The 21,276-nt window shown below is 38.8% G+C and overlaps 1 protein-coding gene across 1 annotated transcript in view; it reads right to left on the bottom strand.

The window, feature by feature from the left end:
- Positions 1 to 18,649, bottom strand: part of CD247 (CD247 molecule) — a gene marked incomplete at its 5' end in the record, with an annotated part of 52,616 nt that extends 33,967 nt beyond the window's left edge. Inside the window, 3 exon segments of the mRNA XM_062614686.1 lie at positions 18,307 to 18,371; positions 18,373 to 18,515; positions 18,518 to 18,649. Of these exon segments, the coding sequence (XP_062470670.1) occupies positions 18,307 to 18,371; positions 18,373 to 18,515; positions 18,518 to 18,649 (340 nt within the window).
- Between the last annotated feature and the right edge of the window lie 2,627 nt (positions 18,650 to 21,276).

Here is a 21,276-nt window from a genome sequence, read left to right as displayed (position 1 = left end):
TTGTTCCCACCTTGGCTGTCTCTGCTAGTTTAATCTTTTACAGAACATTTACTTTGTTCTTCCCCCCCTTATCATGTTTCCCTTTCTCTCCACTCTGCATACATCTTACAGAAAAGATGTATGTGGGGCAGGGAGGCTCCAGTTTTAGACCATCCAGTAATAAATTACATTCAAAGTCAAAACGGGGTAACCACATAATCCCATGTAACAGCAGAAGACCTGACTCTATGTACCATCGAGGTCTCACTGCTCTTACTCATCCTAGTCCAGGGGATCTAGGGATCTAGGTCCAAGCCCTCCAGTATCAGGCCAAAAGATTCATCTGCTGCTACCTTATAAACAAATTTAATGACCTGATGACACCCATTGTATCTCAGAACTCTCCCACCTCCCTTCATGTAGGGTGACTTCTGCTTCCCTTTTCTTGACAGCCAGACCATAAATCTCTGGGAGTTATTCTGTTCTCCTTTGCTTCTTCCCTAACAGTTCTCACAGCTCTCTCCTGGTAAAAGAGAAGGAATGTGATGATTCCTCTTGTCACACGGCTCTTCTTAGCTCTTCTGGGTGTCCCCTGGACCTGTTTTCTTGCGGGACACCTACACAGCAGCAGTTTTCCAAAGCCCTGGTTTGTCCTTTCCCAGGAGGTCCCAAAGCACTTGCACACCACATGGGGAGGAGGTATGTCCAACATGCCAGAAACATAATCATGCTGAGTTATGCACATGCTGAGTCTGAGTCATTGACAGTTATCCAGCAGCAACAAATAGTTGGCAGTATTGCCAGATTTTAGGTGGTTTAAGTTATAAACCACACATGTGCATTATACCTATCACTTAAACATACTATGAAAATTCAAAGGTCTAATTAGCCTGTACTAAGCTTTAACTAATCAAAAAGTCTAGTGTAGAATATTTATTCAAATAACTCAAATACAGATATTTTATTCCACTGGCGGGGGGGGGGGGGGGGGATAAAATCTAATTATTATTGTCTCCCTTAGCTACTCAGGGTATAGCTGTCTCTCAGGAGTGTGGCTGGGCTTTTACCACAAATAGCATGGTACCTCTTGAAAAACAAATAAATCAATAAATCCTTATTTCCACTTAACTGTAGGGAGGGTAAGTGGGAAGAAAAGCACATCAGTATCAGACTCAAAACAGGATTCCCACTTCCTAGAGAGAACACATTGAACTGTATTACCCTTACACTATTGAGACAAGATGAAGACAAATAAGTTTACAATCCAGAGGCAGTTAACACACTGGGACAAGATAACTGTCTCGTGGGATAACAAGACAAAATTAAATATAAAAGATGCCTTTGAGTTGTGCTGTTACAATGCGAAATGGATTATACTAGCCGAGTCTACATCATATTATATATTTGCATTTTAAACCAAAAACTGGCACAAGAATTGTTAACGAGTTTTGTTGGATATATTCTAATTAAAACTGCAAAGTCTCTTAAAACCCCCCACCAAAACACAGAAACTTAAAAAGCGCTTTCTTGTGGGAGAAAGAAACAAGAGGAACATAGAAAAACACATGCAAAAATTAGGGTATGTAGCAAGCAGGAGGAAATGAGAACTGTGGTGTAATTTCTTTTAAACGAACTCTTAATTCTACAAAATGCATTATCTTTCTGAACTGCACACCCAGTAATTCGTGCCCCCATTTGTTTCTTCTTTCAGCTGAGTCCTCAGCTCCTAGAATAAAGCTGTCACTTCACTCAGGAGGTGCCTTCATTCCCTCCTCCAACCTACAACAGTTATGACAAGAGATTAAGAAAAACAGTTATCCTGGGGCATCCCAGACTGGTGTGTAATGAACAGTTTAACCCTGGATAAATATAATGACAGGTGTGGGTGGCTTTGTTTGAAATGACAAGGCAGTTTCTCACCCATTGCTCTGTCACAGAGATCAGCAGTGCTAGCATTTTCTGCTGAGTTGAGGGGAAAGCAGCCTGAAACTGTTTTTTGGAGGCTGTGCGCAAAATACAAAAATTGCAAAAAAAAGGAGTCAGCCTCAGTGTTGAAACACCTGCCTGGTCCTAAATCAGTCAGCAGTGGAAGAGAACTGGTTTCTAAGATGCTCTTACAAGAAAACAACACTGTCTCTGGATACACAGAACATTTAAGCCAAAAACCAAACCCAAACCACAAATGTTTTGGGCTCTCTTGCTTTCAATTACCTAGAGATTTTTGACAGATGTACTTGACTTTATATTCAGTTTATATTCACATGATACTCCCAATAGCAACCTGTTTTAATATAGTGGTGGTGTTTTGCTCATTGATGAGTGTTCAGTGCCCATAAAATGGTTAACAGCAAGGCTCAAATTCTATCATAAATCATTAAATAGTCTTGCCAGCACCAGCCTCAATCATCACAGGGCTTGATGATACTGTTTGCAGTATTACAGGTGTACCTGACTAAATACAGCAGCTGTCCTCCAAAGGCTGCAAGACTTCTTCACTCCTGCAAAGACTTGTGCTTCTGTTTAATCTTGTCTTCAATTAGTGCATTAATTTCTGGACTGTATGAGGTGTTACACAAACAGAATCCAAGTAAACAAGTAAAAAAGGCTGGTAAGGGGCATAGGCACAGAAAGAGTCAAGTGGCTGTCTGAAATTCCAGTCCTGGATCCAAAACCAGTGCAAGCAGTAAGGGTATGTGATAGCATCACATGACACCCAGCATAGAACCAGAACTCCAGACCCCCATGACATTATTGAACTCATTCATTGTATGACTTTGAAGACTGTGACCTTACTGTGTTTTTAGGTTCTGCACCCACACAAAGCTTTCCTGAAATTCCATCCCCCCCCCGCCCCTCAGGTTCTTCCCATCAACTTAACCTGGCAAGTCTAATGGGGAAGAATTCAAAACATTTTCAGCCTCTGTGCAGGGAGAAATTTTATGGTGGCTCCTCTGCCTCTCACTCTCCCTGCTCCTTTTCAACAACCTGGGAAACCTTTGCTGTTTTAAGTTTCCACATACCTTTTCAGTTACAGATGCTGACATTCTGAGGTAGTCAAAAGTTTCCCATCCTCCTGCTTTGCAAAGACCAGTAGCAACCTTCCTGAGGGTTGACTACCCAACACTAATCCTAGGACATCTGGGTTGACGCACTATCCGGTCTCATAGCAAGTGCCTGGGAACCCAAGACCTTATTTCTGCTCTTCATATGAATTTTGCTTGAAACAAAATGTACTTCTCTATTAATATATTGCCAGAAATAAGAAATAAATCAAGAAGGTGGATTGACACACTTCCCTTCAACTGAAGTCTCAGTTGATACGCTGGAGGGAAGGGATGCCATCCAGAGGGACCTTACATGCTTGTGGGGTGAGCTGATGCCAACCTCATGAAGTTTAACCATGCCAAGTGCAAGGTCCTACAGCTGGGTCGGAACAATCCCAGGCACAGCTACAGGTTGGGCAGAGAAGAGATTCAGAGCAGCCCTGCGGGGAAGGACTTGGGGCTGTTGGTTGATGAGAAAATGAACATGAGCCGGTAGTGTGCGCTTGCAGCCCAGAAAGCCAACCGTATCCTGGGCTGCATCAAAAGGAGCATGACCAGCAGGTCGAAGGAGGTGATCCTGCCCCTTTACTCTGCTCTTGTGAGACCTCACTTGGAATATTGTGTGCAGTTCTGGTGTCCTCAACATAAAAAGGACATGGAACTGTTGGAACAAGTCCAGAGAAGGGCCACAAGGATGATGAGGGGACTGGAGCACCTCCCATATGAAGACAGGCTGAGGAAGTTGAGGCTGTTCAGCCTGGAGAAGAAAAAGGCTGCATGGAGACCTCATAGCAGCCTTCCAGTATCTGAAGGGGGCTTAGAAGGATGCTGGGGAGGGACTCTTCATTAGAGACTGTAGTGACAGGACAAGGGGTAACAGGTTAAAACTTAAACAGAGGAAGTTTAGATTGGATATAAGGAGGAAATTCTTTCCTGTTAGGGTGGTGAGGCACTGGAATAGGTTGCCCACAGAGGTTGTGAATGCTCCACCCCTGGCAGTGTTCAAGGCCAGGTTGGACAAGGCCTTGGGTGATATGATGGGGGGGTTGGAACTAGATGGAACTAGTTGGAACTAGATGATCTAAAGGTCCTTTCCAACCCTAACCATTCTATGATTCAATACAGCAGTTATAGTACTGACATTTCAAGAGAAAAACAGACTCAAAGCAAAGATTTCCCTTCTGGCCATAACACAACAATCTGTCATTTTACTACAGAAGAACACATTCATGGTGGGTTTTTTTTGGTGGTTATTTTCCTCTTGACCCCATTCTAATGTCAGCAGGTGATGTCCAGCTCTTCCAAGGAAAAGCCAATTTTATCTTTTCCATTACCAACAGGTGATTGCTTAAGAGAAATCCTGCTGCCTTACTCCTGTGGTTTCCAACAAATATTTAGTAGTCTCAGTAACAAGGGTACTATCATATAAATATACTTGTTAACAACCAGTATTGTATCTTTAACAACCTTGTATCTGATATCAGGTAAGAATTCTCTTTCCCAATGACCTTTCTAGCTAAACGCTAACTAATGAACCTCGTTCACTCCTTATCTCCATGTTTCTTTGGACTTGTCCTTTTGGACTTTTCTGTATAGTCACCTTTCAGCATCCCCAACCTCCTGTTAGATTGTTTTCGTAGCACCTTCATGATGAAATATTGAATAGATTTTAACACTGAATAGATTTTAACTATGTTCTATGTCATACTGCTATGTCTGTGCCTCTGCATGCTGGACATGGTACTTACCTTCTGTCAAGCAGATTTTGCTTTGGCTGACTGATTTTGTTTATTAATTTGGGGGTTGTAAAGATATGTAGAGTATCTTACAACTCATCTACTAAATGCTTCAGCACTGCATTTCTTTTCATTTTGGTTGCAACAACTCATGTGGAGATACCTTTCTTATCTTAACATGGGTTTCTATTTATATCATTGGTTTTGTTCACAAATAGCAACATGAAACAAATTCCCCTTGCTTTGGCCAAAAACTCATAATCAAGGGTCCTAAAATATATTTTTGTATAAATAATTTCTTGCCTGCCCTAGGCTAGTCTTCCGTTATATTGGTGCATCATGAATTCAGACAACAAAACATACTACAGCTAATGGCTACAGTAATTGGCAGCTCTATTCCCGTCATTCCCAGAGACTTTCTCAAAGGCAATTCTGTGCCTTGATTTACCCCATTAGAATAGAAATTACAAGAACATTCCACTTTAGAAGTGTAGTGCGAGGGCATATTAATGCTTATGAAGCACTTCAAATATCTAAGAAATTATTAATGAAAGTCCTGTGATTAGTAGCAAGAGCTGATTCATTAAAATATTAAAAACTAAGTGTACACTGGGGGTGGAAAAGGTACTCATCAGATAGCTGTGAACCCTGTCAGGAACACAGTTCATTCTGCAGTGTGGATAGTGTCAAAGACACATTCCCAAATCATATTACAGACCAACCAAAACCAAAGGCTATCTCACAATTCAGGGACAACGTGAAAACACAATTCACAGTCCTGTCTACACTGCAAGACCAAAATGTGTTGGCCACACTGCAATGGCAACTAGCAAAAAGCTGATTTTGCTGCGTAGCTTGGCTGATTTGTACAGCAGCTTCTTTCTGTATGCTTTGACAGTGAGGCTTTTACGAAGTTTGCCATTCATATTATAAACACATACCTGTTGAGACACTAATAATGGCTGGTGCAGCCAACCTAGACTAATTTCATGCACCGGGTGCAACACTCACAGTTTCCAGTACATGATGCTGGGTATGAAGGCGACATCTCACACATTGAACAACACAACATTGAGGTCTCTATCCTTCCACAATTCCATATAATCCACCCATCAGCAGTGGTCCACTTGGAGAATCATAGAATCAACTAGGTTGAAAAAGACCTCTTAAGATTACCAAGTCAAACTATTACCCCAGGATTGCCAAGTCCAAGTGGTACAAAACCGTATCACCGAGCTTCTTCTACACAGTTTTTGAACACTTCCCGGGACAGTGGTTCCACCACTTTCCTGGGAAACCTCTTCCAATGCTTGGAACCTTCAGTAGAAGTAGAACTTCACTTACAGAAAACTGCTCTTTATCTGATAAAAGCCGGAAGTCTATCAGTAAATTTTGTAACTCTAATATACATGCATACAGCAGTAAAAAAAACACCTTATTAAAAACAGCAGTAAAAAAATCCTTATTAAATATACATTTAAAAATGGCTTCAATAATAGAAGTGAAACACATTTTCATGCTGATATACCAAATGTCACATATGAACTTAATGGTTTGCACAGATCTGCTTGTAACACATGCCTACAAACACATCCAAGCCTTTTTGTCCTGCTCTCTGCACATATGCTTATGCAACATGAATAGCATCTGTGTTTATATCTAACTATCAACTTACATGGCATAAATATGTCTGTAACCTGCTTGATTAAACACTGGGTATTTTTGTTATTTATTATTATACCTCTCAAATATGTAAATAAGAACAGAGGACAGAGAAAGGTCTCCTTGGCAAACTGTCTTTTGCTCCTACAGCCAGCCATCTGAAAAAATCCTTTCCATGAACTCAGCAAACTGCTCCCAAGTAAGAATCCCCTTTGCCCCAAGAATAATCTATGCCAAAGTTATTTGGATGGTGTGAATCCTTCTGCTGATCCCCCTGAAGTAATTCAGCTATCAGTTCATACTATTTTTCATAGCATACACTCTCATTTTCAACTCATCTTCTCTCCTCCTAGCATGTTTTAGACAGCAGTCATCACCTGTCTCAAATCTCTGCACAAATACACAAGTGGTGTCCATTTACATAATACATACATGTATTGAAGAGGCAATGTTTTGATGAGCTATATGTAAACTTCATTCAGCATGCCACTTCAGGGCTCTATTGCCATATATTTCACACTTTTCTCGTCCCCTATAAGTTCAAGACCCCAAGACTGAAAGGCTTTGGGAAAAAAATAAATATCTGAAATAGCTTTCAGGCAAGCTCACTCCCACCCTCATTCTCACATACGACAAAGATAATAGGTAAGTGACAAGCAATGAGCATTTTCCAAGTCACACTGCAGATGTGTATAAGCCCTGTATAAGCCCTGTACAAGCCAAAACACCCTGAATAAAAGCTCTGCTGAAGTATAGCCCCTCTTAAGCAACTTCTCAGAAGCCAAAGACCGGGGAGTTCAAGACCAAGGTGCTCTATTCTGTGCCTGAGGCAATAGAGGCTCCACATAAGGAGCAAATAAACTGCAGTCAATCCCCAAAGGAAGCCCTTGACTTGATGCCTGGTTAATAGTTAATGCATAGGGCAAGCCCTCAGTAATCAGGAGCTACCTGTGAGAAAAGCAGCATGCAGTTACAGAAAGGCAGCTGAGAGCTGAACTTCAACATCTACTGAAATAGCAAGAACTATTTCTATTAAAACTAATGTATGTTGTAATCAGTTTAAATCAGCTATTTAGACATTACAGTCATCAGCTCCTAGCACAGGTGTTCTCATGGGAGTAAAAAGCAACTATAATTGTTCACATATATTTGCCATCCCAATACTGCTGTCTCTAAACAATAACACTTGGTCACCAACCATCTTAAGCACCATTATGTTAAGAGCTGTACTGGCATCAGCAATGACAGCATGAATGTGTTGCATGAAGCACAAAGAATGTTGTTTATCTCTACAGCACATTTTTTAAAAAGCTCAAGATGTTTGTAAGTGTGAAATAAGACACTCTCTGTTACAGGACATTATTTTTATCTCTCTCTCTCCACTTCAGGAAGACTAGCAGTGTGTCCATAACTGAGATTTTACTTTTTTTTTCTTTCATCAGTTCAATTGAATCAAGAATGATACAGACTTTTTTTAAAGAGAGAGAAGGAAAAAGGTTGGCCAATTTCTCAGTGCAAGCAAAGGCTGTCTTGTAAGCAGTAAGGGTCACTGTGAATATAGCAGCAAATAAGACACAGCCATTATTTCAATTTCCTATATATGAAATACATTACACTGGAGGATCTAAACAAGACTTGATAGATCTCAGTTTTTAAAACACCATCATGTATGTGTGCAAATAAACCTTTTTGTTGATTAACCAAACACTGAAATATTATACATTTTTCAGGACAAATGTGTTAACACTTTGTGTTATCTGTATATCAACAACTAGATAAGCAATTTACAGTTAAAAACAGCAAACATAGTGGCCCATCTTGATTAAATTCAGGCAGTTTTCTATTGGAAAGCCTACACACATTCCAGTGGCTTTTTAAGGGTTACACAGTAAGTCAGTCACAATTAAAAGTAAAAACCTGAGACCTCATTTTTCCATTTTCTTGTTCTATCTAAAATATAGCAGTCCTTCACTAAAAAGAGAGACTTTGTCAAGCACTGAGGATGATGGGAATTGTCAGAATTATCTATAAATCCTTCAGACAAGATTCCAAAGTTCAAGATGCCCAATTAAAAAAAATTTACATTCCATTCATGTAGGAGGGGTTTTAGTATCCTAATGGCAATCTTCTTAATCAGATATATTAAAAACTACCAGAAGATACTTTAAAAATATTCAGAACTACAATGAAACAAGATAATGAGGAGTTCAACAAAAAAACCACTGAAAATGAAAACCTCAAAACAAAACTGCTTTCAGAATTAAATATTATTTAATTGCAGACTTTATTAAAACTGCTTTGTAAAACATTTATACATGCAAATTGACCAATTAAAGCCAGGTAGCATATCTATTTAGAAACATTTCCCTTGGGTATAAGACACCTTCTAGCTATGGATAAAGCTGAATACTTCTATATTTTGTACTATAGTACAACCCTGAAGCTTCAAAAGAGGTGAAGACCCCACTCGATGACATAGAATGAGGATTTTTTTCCTTTCCAAAATGTTTGTATACACTGCAGTCATTATGGAGGCATCAGCAGCTCACAAAAACATCATCAAATTGGTTTTCAACTTGCTGATAACAACATATTTCCTTCAGCACAGACCTTCATGTGAGCTACAAAAACGTGGCTGAGCAGTTTGGTAAATGCCCAGGCAGTTTGCCTGAAGTAAACTCCTGCTGACACCACTGGGGAGCTGCCGAAACAAGACAGCTAATTTAAAGCTAGCTTAAGTATGTTTAAATAAGCAGCATTTACTGAAACACTGATGTGACCTAATCAGAATGGCAACATTTGACTGAAATTAAAGACCATCCCCACATTACAGTTACAATTTGTAGACAGCACGTTTAAAGATGAAGCTACTTGCCAAACCTTTTTAAATACCTGAAGCCCTCCTTTCAGGCTCCAGATAATCCTTCTCTTCAAGAAAGGTCACCGCATGTTCTGGGCTTTCTCAACTTGCCTCTTCTGATCATATTTCTTGTTGCTGACTCCCTCAGATCCCTGCGTACCATTAAGATTTAGTAGCCTAGGACCATCTTCTAAATCTTCCAGTTCTGTATAACTACATGTAGTTTCAGAACAGGCAGAATAATCAATATGCAAACATACATTATCACTACTTATATTGATGGTATTTTTACATTTTCATGCGTTAAGAGAACAGTAGTACCACCTATATAATCCATCTTGCAGACATTCTCACACCCAGGAGCCTGTTTAGGGGTTCTGGTTCTGCCGAAATACAGTCAATACTAAAGAGAACACAACATTTTTTACAAGGTGGAAACCTTTAGATACACATACTCCATTATTGACTGCAAAGAATTAAACTGACTATAAAATACTGAAACTGAAATTGAGATTTTTATGTTTTAAATAGATTTATTCAGCTAATCAGGAACACTACCCAGTACAAATCCTGACAGTACATCCATTAGGGAGTATTTCTAAGCTCCCATTAGAATTTCTCATCAAAACCAGTGTCTCTTGAATAGTTTGGCATGTGGAAGTCCCATTCAAGCTCCTGCTCCGACAGTCAGGATAAAGAGTTGAATCTGGGTTTTCCTCTTCCCAAACATTGAACACACCCTGCTCACAGACTTTGTTTAGCACCTAACAAAAATATTTTGGAAGGGTTTGCTTTACCCCAATGGAAAACAAGGGGGGTGGAGATGGAATTAAAATCTTGAAGTTCTGCAGAAAGTTGTGCCCCTTTAAGCTCTATTTCAAACCTGTTATTTATTCTACTAAAGCCATAATGTCTAACAAATAGATCCAATGTCTAACAATTGGCCCAAGATGTGAAAAGAAAAGCAAGAGAGAAAGGGGGCAAACCCCTTAGCTAGTACTCTGCAGCTGAAAAAGATAAAACTAGATAAAAACACCAGTAAGGGCTGAAGGTTCCTATATAACTTCTTTAAGAGAGGTATAAAAAAACAAAATTGTTTCAAGCCTGAAAAATCTGCTCTCACTTTTCTGTCAGAAGAGACATAGCTAATAGCAGCAACAAATACATTATAGCATAGCCAGGTTTTGAGGCAAGTATTAAAATAACATCTGAGTTATCAGATAAAAAGAAATTAATTTAGCTGTACAAATAAACATGAGAGGGAAAATTCCAGTTCTTCCTAATTCAAATTAACACCAGAGACATCTTAAATTTAAGAGAAAATTCAAAACAAGGCAAATTGAAGCTTTTTCTTCTAGAAAGAAGTAATTTTGAGAGACTCTTGGGGGTTTTTCATATTTGAGTCAAGGAGAAACGCTTAAGATGTGACCAAAATACATCCTCAGGAACAGTCAAGTAATGAACCCAGTATGTGTAACTGTTCATATTTCAGTATATTTTAGGCAAAACTCTTCCAAAAAAAACAAGCCCTGAAGATCTGTAGTTGTTTTCAAATTTCTGGGGATGAACCATAATTTTGAAGTTACAAACAGTCTTCATCAGAATTTTACATCCCATCTAAGACAGCATTGTTAATCATCTGGGAAGGTGATGCCTGAAAATAAATTACTTCCTCTCACAAACTTTCTGAACAAAGAAAATGAACGATATTGTGCTATTTTCAATAAAATCATTCCTAAAAGAAATCCATATTCTCAACTAGCTGTATTGAGTTGGATGCAGAAAGGAGTAGCCCTCTGCCAAAATTGGGGATGGAAAACCAATTGCTCCGTGCAGTCATTTGGGCTTTCAAGTGAGTGCATTTTACAGCTCATTGGCAGTCCACAGACACCCATCTGTGCCTTGGCCCCTGTGGCCCAGGTTACAGCACTGTGCTGCAGGTATTATCATTCACTGCATAGTTCTGCTCATATACAGTGTGGTGTGCATGTGTAGGCGAAGTTCTCATCACCTTCCTACTCAAATAGAAGCGAGACTGGGTCCTACTGAAAACATAAACAACTGAAAGAGATTTAGAGATTTTTTTTTTTTTCCCCAATATAGATGCTTAAAGTGAGAAGCTAAATTCCAGAAAGCCTTTATGGCATATATTAGATGATACTGTTTTAACTTAACTGGAAGGGCATTTGACCTTCTGCTTGAAATCCAGATGCGTTATTCTGGGTTATCCTCTCTGGTAAATGGGTATAGTCACACTTATAATATGTGAATGCTCAGTTTTACATTTAAAAGATCAATTGGTTTAATCAGTTCAAATTTAGGCAACTTGTGATGGGATATTACTCCCTTTCTTTCTCAGGAAAAGGAAAAAACAGAGGGTGGTTGTTGAAAGTGGTGAGTTTATCTTTCTTACTTTCCCCAATTCTCTTTAAGCTTACCACCTCCGAAGATTTAATTCTTATACTTTTTTTCACTAAAATAACCCCCCAGCAAAATTTATGCAAAGAATTTACAAGCCTATTACTAATGAAAAGTGTTATGGGTAAATGAGGAGAAAAAAATACAGAAACAGGTCAAATCTTTCACAAGTATAAGCCTCCAAAGTCAGTTAATTATCGCATGAATTACTTTTGTTTTGTTGAATTTGTAACTCTTCAAATTCCAACAGTGCTGAACCAATTATAGCAATATTTTTTGCTTTTCCTGAGAAATATGAAAAGTTATAAAAACTCACCACACATAGTAATCCATACTTCCATTACTCCATATAGCACCACTCCCAAACACCTCTCTTAAAAATGTTTTCTTACAAATTCCCTTAAAACATTCTAGCCTATGACTAAGACCGAGTTCAGCTGTGCACACCTAGTCAGGCATCATATCTTTAGGTATTAAACCACAAAATAAAAAATAATGAATGAATCCTGAATATCAGCAGCAAGTTGTTAGGAAGAAATCTTTACAATTGAACTAACATTCTTTAAAAAAAAATTATCAAAAGGAACTAATTTGCAGCAAGACATTTTATGAACAGAACAAATATACTCAGAGTAATTCACAGAATTGCTTCACAGTCTTAGAAACTGTCTTTAGTTTAGGTAGACTTTTTACAAAATACCAATTATAAAACATATTTTCTGTGTATCCTGTCTTCCTTCCTTCAGAATATGATTCTTAACAACTTGCAAGACTTTACTTTTTCAATCTTCAGAAATGCACCTGCATGCTTGCACAAAGCACTGCTGAAATTACCTTACTTAGGTAAAAGTCCGAAGTGACAATACTGTGCATCATGGAGAGAGAAGAGAGAGGGAGTTGTCTCCACATAATTCCCATAAAACTTCTTTCTTGCAATTAGTTTCTTATGGCTCGATGGGAAACAATGTAAATTGCAAGAACATAGACAGACTCAGAAATGACTTCTTCTACCAAAGATCTGATGTTCTCTGATTTTTGCTGATATGCAACCAAAAAAATTATCTCATATTGTAGTAATTATATGGCTATAACGTATAACATGGCAAGAGTCAATTTTTTCTTTGCAAAAGGTTTACAGTTCTGCTATATATAGTAATCTGTAAGGTCCCAATCCAGGAATCCAATTTATGTATACCTTCAAAAGAAACCATTCACTCATTCAGCTATTCCTGAATGGCAAAACAAACATTTGTGAAGTAGGAACATGCAGTATCTAACATTATGACATTTACTGAGAGTCTTTAAGAAGTAACATTGTCACACTACACAAAATTCTTGCGTCAAGTTATCTGATAAGCAATAAATTATGGTATGTTAATTTTTAGTTTGAGCTGAATTTTTATATTAAGCAAGTAGAAATAAATGTTTTGCAAACAAAGTATCTACTTAGTCCAGGCCCTGCTCCTCTATAGAGATGTCTGCGTGGAAAACCTCAGTCCACTTGCACAATCCATGAAAGTATGAGGGTTTATTCTTACCCATCTAATAGTTACTAACTCAGCATTTTTCCTTTGTTCCTTCTGAGCCTCAGGTTGCTTTGTGAGGAGATATACACCATGGGAAACTAGAATGAATTTAACATACTTACTCATTAAATATTTTGGAAGCATTTTTATAAAGATTTGCCTCTGCTTATTTCAGGTTTGGCTGTCATGCAGATGACAGCAACATTCTAAGTGAAATGAATGAAAAATACCCATGCTCCCAGCTGGAACAAACTCATCATGAAATTGGGGTGAACAAGCAGGTTTCCATTTCTAGAGCCATGCAGGCTTGCATTTTCCAGGATTCCTTCACAAGCTAGAAAACTTGACATGAAAACTAGAAAAGTTTATTTATGGTGAAGGTTAAGATCTTCACCTAAGACAACAGCTTATATTTTAAGTAAATCATATATGGTGAGATTTCTTAAAAAAAAATCCAACAATCAAACCAACCACAAACACACCACCCCTCCCCCAAAAAGAAACTCAAAACAACAAGTTGGCAACTTGCCATAATCTGTGTGTCCCACTACAGTTTATGGTAGCATTTGCTGAAAATTTTTCAATCTTTTCCCCTTGCCAGCTTCCATCAAATTCTAATTTGGTATATATTTCACCACCGTAATATCTGGTCTTTCAAAAAGTTGTGTTGCTCTTATGGCTTCTCCTTCATTTAAAAATACAATAAGTTTAAAAGTGTTCTGCTACTCTAAGATGGGATATAGTAGTTTTCATTACTTTCATCCCATGAAAGGGATAGGCCAACTAGTATGAGCATTTTATCAGGCTTCACAACATGTATGCAAGGAACATGGTGTTTAACATACTGTCACATACCAAAAATACATGATGATGGAAACCCTTAAACTTGCTCTTCTTCTCGTAAGACTTAACAAGCATATAACAAAGTATTAAGAGCAAAATATATTAAGGACTTCCAGAGCTTGATGGCTTCTTTCTAGGAAACTAGTACGGATTCAAATATTTCCAATCTATATCATTAAAAAAAAAAAAAAAAAAGGCTACTAGCCCCTAAATAGAACATAGACACCAGTGCCTGTGCTCTCTCAGACTTAGAACCTAGCTGTTTCCACTTCCATCTTTAATAGCTGAATTGTCAAAGGACTCAAAGAACTACACAAATATTGATATAAGATTAATATATCCATAGTATGTGGCTAAATAACTTTTTATCTGTTATATACAAGGTAATAAATCAGTTGTGTAGGACAAATTGGAGTTCAATGTTTTCACTGGTTACCTGAAAAAATCTGTTTCAGACTGTCATGCTTTTGAAGGTAAAAACACTGTGTATTATTGTAAAAGGAGCACAACTGAATTTAATTAAGAAAACAATATTTAAACCCAATCTCAAAATATTACATTATACATTGGTACAAACTAAAAACCAACCAAACAAACAAACAAAACAAACTGTAAAATTCCATCTCTTCACATACTCCAGAATACCATAATTTTTTTTCTTAATGCTAAAAAGAAACAGCAGCAAAACTTTAATTTAGCTGTTCAAATCATATCAGTAGAACAGTTAAAATGAGCAATATGCTTATGAGTATGCAGGCACACAGGCAAAGTAGACACCTTTAACAGGATATATATATTAAGTATTTTTAAGAAGTTATATCTTCCATTCATGCCACACTAAAAACACACTCTATTTTCCTGCCAGAATATCTGATGTATCTTACGGTTCTACATGAAATATAAACATTCAAATATATGATGAATTGGAAGAGGAGAGGGGGATTTGATAGTTATCTGCAATTTTGCAAGCATGTATGTTTTATTTCTTTTTTTAAAGGGAGTTCAGTTACAGCTTGGAAACAGTTAGGAAACAAATGATTAATTTTTATATCTATCTTTCCTTGCTTATGGGTTTACTTATGCTAGTCACAATTCAAGTTTGTGTGAATAACATGGCTGTCAAAAGCATTCCTCGCATCAATGTTTGTTCATAAATCAAGCTGTTGTCCCTTTTAAGCTGCTAGCAAACCTTCTACTCCCCCCCTCCCTCCACCCCCCACCCCCCTTTGGCTTTTTATCTACATAGTATTACTTTAAGAGACACTTGCACAGGATAAATACATTTTCAGATAGCTTTCTCTATTTTGCATATACTTCCCATCTAGCGTACATGAAGAACCAAAAGGAAGAGCAATCACTAACTTGTTACTTCACTCATTAGGAATTTTGCTTGGAAAGTTTCAGATAGAAAACACTCTATAACAAGCATTAGAGTATAGAACATAGCACTGCAAGAGCACAACAAATGTCCCTTTACAAAGAAAGGCTACATTGCCTAGATTTTGTTCCATTCACTAATATGCCAGTTCATAGATTTTGCCATGAATTATTAATGAACCATGATGGACAGGCAGGAAATGAAACAGGTAAAATTAAGCCTGTGTTTTTGTTGTTTGTTTTTTTTTCTCCCTAGGTGTAACAAGAATTCAGGTATGAGAACTTAAGACAGCACAAGGACATAGGGATGGTAGCCAAAATAGTCTGTATTTACTTGCTTGGACTTCCCAGATAGGCTTGTAAACAACTTCTAGCTCACAAATTTTGTAGTCTGGGGACTTGCTAGTCACCTGACAAAAAGGAACACATGAACCCTAAAACCCATTACCTATTTTATTTTCCAGTCCATGAAGTGATTAAAAAAAGGTTTCTGGTATCATGGCGCCCAATGGGCAGAAGACACAGTTATGCAGGGCTGCAAAATATTGAGAAGATAAGCTTCCCAAGTAATACCTGTCAAAGACCAACATGTTTTAGTTTCCACAGAGTCAGCTCAAAATAGGACACTGTTCAATTCTGTTTAGCAGACAGTTCTGAGAAAAGTAGTTTTGTAAAGAAGTGAAAATCAGGGAAGGGCTGTCCCTGAAGCCTTGCACATGTGTGTGTTGTATATTTGTACAAATCAAAGTGTCATCTCATCAGCCTCAAAAAAAAGGGAGCGATTCTACAGGATTGCCCACAGTACTGTTTATTGCTACTGAAGCCTGTTGTACTTCAGACTAAAAGCTCTGTAAACTGTAGAAAGATTTTTGCCATTTTAATCATTATATTTGGATAGGAGTGGTATAGCATTCTTCCTAAGTCTTAATGAACACCGTGTTTAATAAACTAACCTGCTCAGAAATTCAGTTTATTTATTTTTATGCACTTTTTAACAGAGGGGTTATAGGAGAACCTCAGCTAAACTTCCAGCTGTATGCTTTTGTAGCTTTGAAGGGGAAATAGAAAACTAAATGCATGTAGGATATGGCTTCCCTCTGTAACTGCTCAAAGGCCAAATTGGAGCATTCTGAAATGTGCGGTCTGGTGTCAATAACTCAAAACCTGTGTTGGGGTGTAGCCCATCTCTAGAACTACTTATTAAAAAACAAACAAACAACAAAACAAAACAACAAAAAATCCCACAAAAAACTAAAAGTTCACTTCACTCTAAAAAGGCTTGAAAACACTCCAGGCAACAGCAGATCATTGCTTCTGATCATAGATGAATTTTTCAGCTCAGCTGTTTGGTCTTATCTTTGAATAAATGCATGACGATCTTGTATTTTTGTTGCCATGTACCATCAGTAATGTAGCAACGATTCCACAAGTTCTGTGCTACAATTCTTCTACTTATACTCTTAGGCTAAATACTACTATTCTCCAAACTATTGTAAGTATTCAATCAAAAATACTTTGCCCCTAATCCACAGCCAACCACCCCCCAAATCAATGGCATGGTAGCCTGTTCAAATTTTGATCCCATGTATTCTTTGTGAGTGTTAATAGCCCTAAAAGCTTTGCACCAGAGACGATTGTAGCACTAGCTTTACCCATCTGCAAATGCTATTACATATTTTTCAGTAACAGTTTTCTGCTAAAATGTACAAATAGGAACCTGAACTACTGATGTCTTATGACAGATTAAAAATAGAGAAAACTTAAAAAGTTTTTTGCAGATGCATTTTGACATAATTTCTATACCTATATATCCTTATATGCATCTAATAGATAGGGAGAAATGTACAAAATATAAGTATCAGAAGTACGATACTTAGGTATCAGAAAGGGGCAGAGGCCCCTTGCATTAACAAGCAGCTGCAAACCCCTTCTCTAATCTCCAGAAAACTTTCAAATAAAAAGCTCTTCAGTCACCAAAACTCTTCAGTGCAAGGATAGCGTATTTGTCAAGTACAGTTAGGGTGTACATTGTGAGGGAAGCTCCCCCAATGGATTTTGCTTTAATACATGCTCGAAAGTGGCTTACTAGTATTGGCTGACTTCTCCAAATTCAGAGCTTGGCTGAAGCCTTCTCTGGATGTAAATTTTGCTGCTCTTTTGATCTACTAAGCTACCAAGAAGTACATTCCTCTCTCTCCCCAAATTAATACAATTTGTAAAGATTCGTGCATACCAAAGCTGCTTCACTTTCAGCCCAAGTAGGGCCAGCTTACACACCACCACAAGTAAACATATAAAGGTAAAAGTTACTTCATTTTATGCTCTAGGAGGGACAAGCATGAAGGCAGAGACACAAAAGGAAGGACCTTACCCTTTTCCTCATCACCTATGTTCGCGTTTCCAGCATACCGGGTATGTTATTTAGTGCAAACTGAAATGCCATCAGAAGTAGCATGGCTCTAATATTACCTAACTAAATTAAAAGCCTCTCTAGCGCAGATTACTGCAAGTTACTATGTTTTCATTATCGTATCAAATTTCCCCTTTTAAAAATCCCAAGGAAGGGCTTGATGGATGAGAGCCTAATTTAATTACAAGTTGTTGTTCAGCTGTGGCAGTCAGTCCAGCAAGAGGAGGCCACATAGACAATGGCTGTCCTCACCACCTCCTCCTCCCAGTTCTCCAGAGGTTCTCTATCACAGGGCAGTTCAACTCAAGTCCTACCACTGCGTTCACAAGCAGCCATGATCAAGATGGCAGACATGGCTAAGGCCCCCACACAGATACCCTCCTCCTTCCAAAATGGTGGGGAATCCACCAAAGAAACATCATGCCTTTTCATCAATAAAAGCCTGCCCTACCTGTGTCTGGGAGCTGTGCCTGCAGGATGGCAAAGATCACAATCCTCCTCCACTTCATCTTGCTTCTCCAGCAGTGGTGGGGAGCAGGAGGCCACAAGCAGGGAGAAGAGGAGGTTCCTCCACAGGCTTTGCTCATCTGCCAACCCCACAGGAAGCTCTCCTGTGAGGGCTTTCAGAGTCCACCTGCTGGCAGGAGCACCAAAGCAAGAACCTTCCTGTGCCTCACAGCCTCCGAGGGCTGGGTTTTACACTCTTGGTATTGATGTCTGGGGTTTCCTTTTGTATTTTTTCTTTCTTTTTCTCTTTGAAAGATGGTTTTTGGTGGTTGGTTGGTTTGTTGATTTTTTTTTTCAATTTATCTGATGGTTCCTAGGTCATCCTAGTCAGCAGTTGCTGATCTCTACAAGTAGCTCAGGAAGCATATCTGGAATCAAATTTGTCTTGACTTTGAAATACTATATAACTGTTTCCAGTGTGCAGTGTGGCATAAGTAGGAGTTTGAAATGTAAGCTATAGTCACTCTTGAGCAAGTAGCTGGCTAACCTGGTAAAGGTGTAAAGTTTATTTCTAAATCTAGTTGAAATATGGCCTTACTGTGAGCACTGAAAATGGCTGACCGCTCAGGGCTGGAGTGGCCAGCATCAGGGAGAGTTGAACTGTGCCCATTCTTGCAGACACCATCCATGGGACATAAAACACCAGCACAACTGGCCCTGCCTGGATCATTTCAGTTGTACCTGACTATGAAATGGAGATGCCTTTTGATGTGAACATGCTGCATCTTTCTATTTTGAAAGGGTGTTAGTATGTGCAAAGCTCTGAAGCCATTTTGTCCTCTGAGCCATCACAGCCTGTATGGAGAGCCTGCGCCACCTCTGAGGGAGAGCACAAGATGCATCTCCTCCTCATGTGGCTTGAAACAAAAATCTTGCAGCCCCTAGCTATGCATGCTACTCCTACCTACCGAGCGGGCCATGGGATTCAACCTTCTTGCTGCTTGAAGCTGTCTTCTAGCAACAGATCCCAAGGCAGACCAGTGGACCCCAGGATCAGGATGAGTGGTTTGAAGGCCGCTGCTCTCTAGGAGCTAACAAGGCTTTTCAGTCCCACGTTGTGGGTTTGTCCGTTAACACAGCCCTTGGAGCAACATAAAACAGAGCAGGTCTGCCCAGCAGCAGCCAAGCCTGGTTTCCCACAGGTCCACATTCTCCAACCAGCATGGTGACTACAGTGCCTCCCATATTGCCCTAAGCCCCTGTCACCCCCTTTGCTCTCCCCTGCCCACTTCTGTGCGGGGATTCATTTAGTGCAAAGAGGGGAGAAGAAACCCAGCATAATAAAAGAAAGGAAGGTGAAATCTGGAGGTTTAGGATAGTCCTCCTGAGAGGGTAGTAGGCAGAAGCAATTTCTCCAGCAGTGTTAGGGCATTTATATGAGAAAAATCATACCACTTGACACAGTGGTGCCAACTCTCACTTTTTAAGAAATCTCACATTATTGTGCTCTTTTCAAATGTGAACAAATACAAATTTTCACTTTTATTAACACAAATAGAAAGTACATTTTAGACAATGGTAAATTAGAAAGGCTTTAAAACATGACTTAGATGCACCTAAAGCTTAGCTACCCACCATCAAAATACAACTGGTTCAATGGAAGATTGCAGAGTGTTTACAATAGTAGTACTACTAATACACTTCAGGATGAGAGCTTAGGCTGGGAGGAAGCACAAATATCTCAATGAATATACATATATATTTCCTATTTCTAATTCTAAGAAAAAGGAATGTGTATCCCCAGCAGGTACAGGAACACGATTGGTGATAACTGTTTCCCAGTAGTATAAAGACAACTGGCAGGGTAAGTTACTGTGCATTTAAGTAGTAAGAATTTATAATCTTTTGAAAGCAAAATAAATAGAAGTTCTTGGAAGAAGGAGACCAAGAAATTCATCACCTTGCTGTCTGGAGTACTGAAGGCTAAAACATTAATAAACCAGTATTATTGTCTTATTTAATAATTATTAGATATTGTTCCAGGCAATACCAAAATTATTAGACACCAGTATTACTCAAACCTAGTGCCACACACCATTCTGTAATACCTAGACAGTATTGCTGAGCTTCTGTTCTCCCCAACCTTGAGGAGGGTTTCTTTTGTGGCTCTCTACCCCAAAAGCTGCAAGAGAAGGTTGTATCACCTCTGAATCACTGCCAGGCAGAAGGCAAAGCACAGAATGTGAAAGCTGTCATGCACTGAACCTGAAAGAGGTGTCATTGGTCCCAGAGATGGCTGTGCTTGTGTATGAGTTCTATATTCCAGTGCGAGCCAGATAAAGCCCTTTCTACCCACTTCCCTGTGTGACAGAAGGTTGGCTGAAATAAGGAATTAGTGAGAAGAAAAAGACCTCTGCTTCCCTAGCATGCTCCCTAAACCTCACAGACGCCTTGTCCAAAAGCTAAAATAATATCATACTAGGTCTTGATATTTTTAGGTAATGGTATTTTCAGAGGAACAAATGACACTGCTCATCACTATTCCACTGACCCATCTCCTCCTGTTATTGATCATAGCTTCTCCCTCTGGCAGAAAACCAGCAAATTATCACTTTGAATAAAGAGTTGAGGCCAAAGGTAAAGAAAAGGAATGAAGAGCTATATAAGAAAGGGGGATTAATGGCAATAGTAGCACTGCTCCCCCAAACAGTAAGGGGGAACAGCAGTTAGGCCAGTCTATTTTGATGCCTAAATAGGGAAAGGTCAGAGAAATAGAGTATATGCTCTGTGCATCAATATGCCATTCTTTCTCTGGACAAAAATCCTGGAACAGCTCTAATGCAATGGGCTGATTCAACCCCAGAAGCATCCCTGTTTCATGCTTACCAGTCATGCTTCTACTATTAAAAAAAAATAAAATAAAAAAAATAAATAAAAAAGGCAGCAGAGCTTGCAGTTTTAACAGGAAATAAAT

The sequence above is a fragment of the Pezoporus occidentalis genome, unplaced genomic scaffold (assembly GCF_034315485.1).
Source record: "Pezoporus occidentalis ecotype Australia unplaced genomic scaffold, CSIRO_AGI_Poc_V1 ctg177, whole genome shotgun sequence".
Taxonomy (NCBI): Eukaryota; Metazoa; Chordata; class Aves; order Psittaciformes; family Psittacidae; genus Pezoporus; species Pezoporus occidentalis.
The sequence above is the reverse complement of the archived record's forward strand: the minus strand, read 5'-3'. Positions and strand labels throughout refer to the sequence as shown.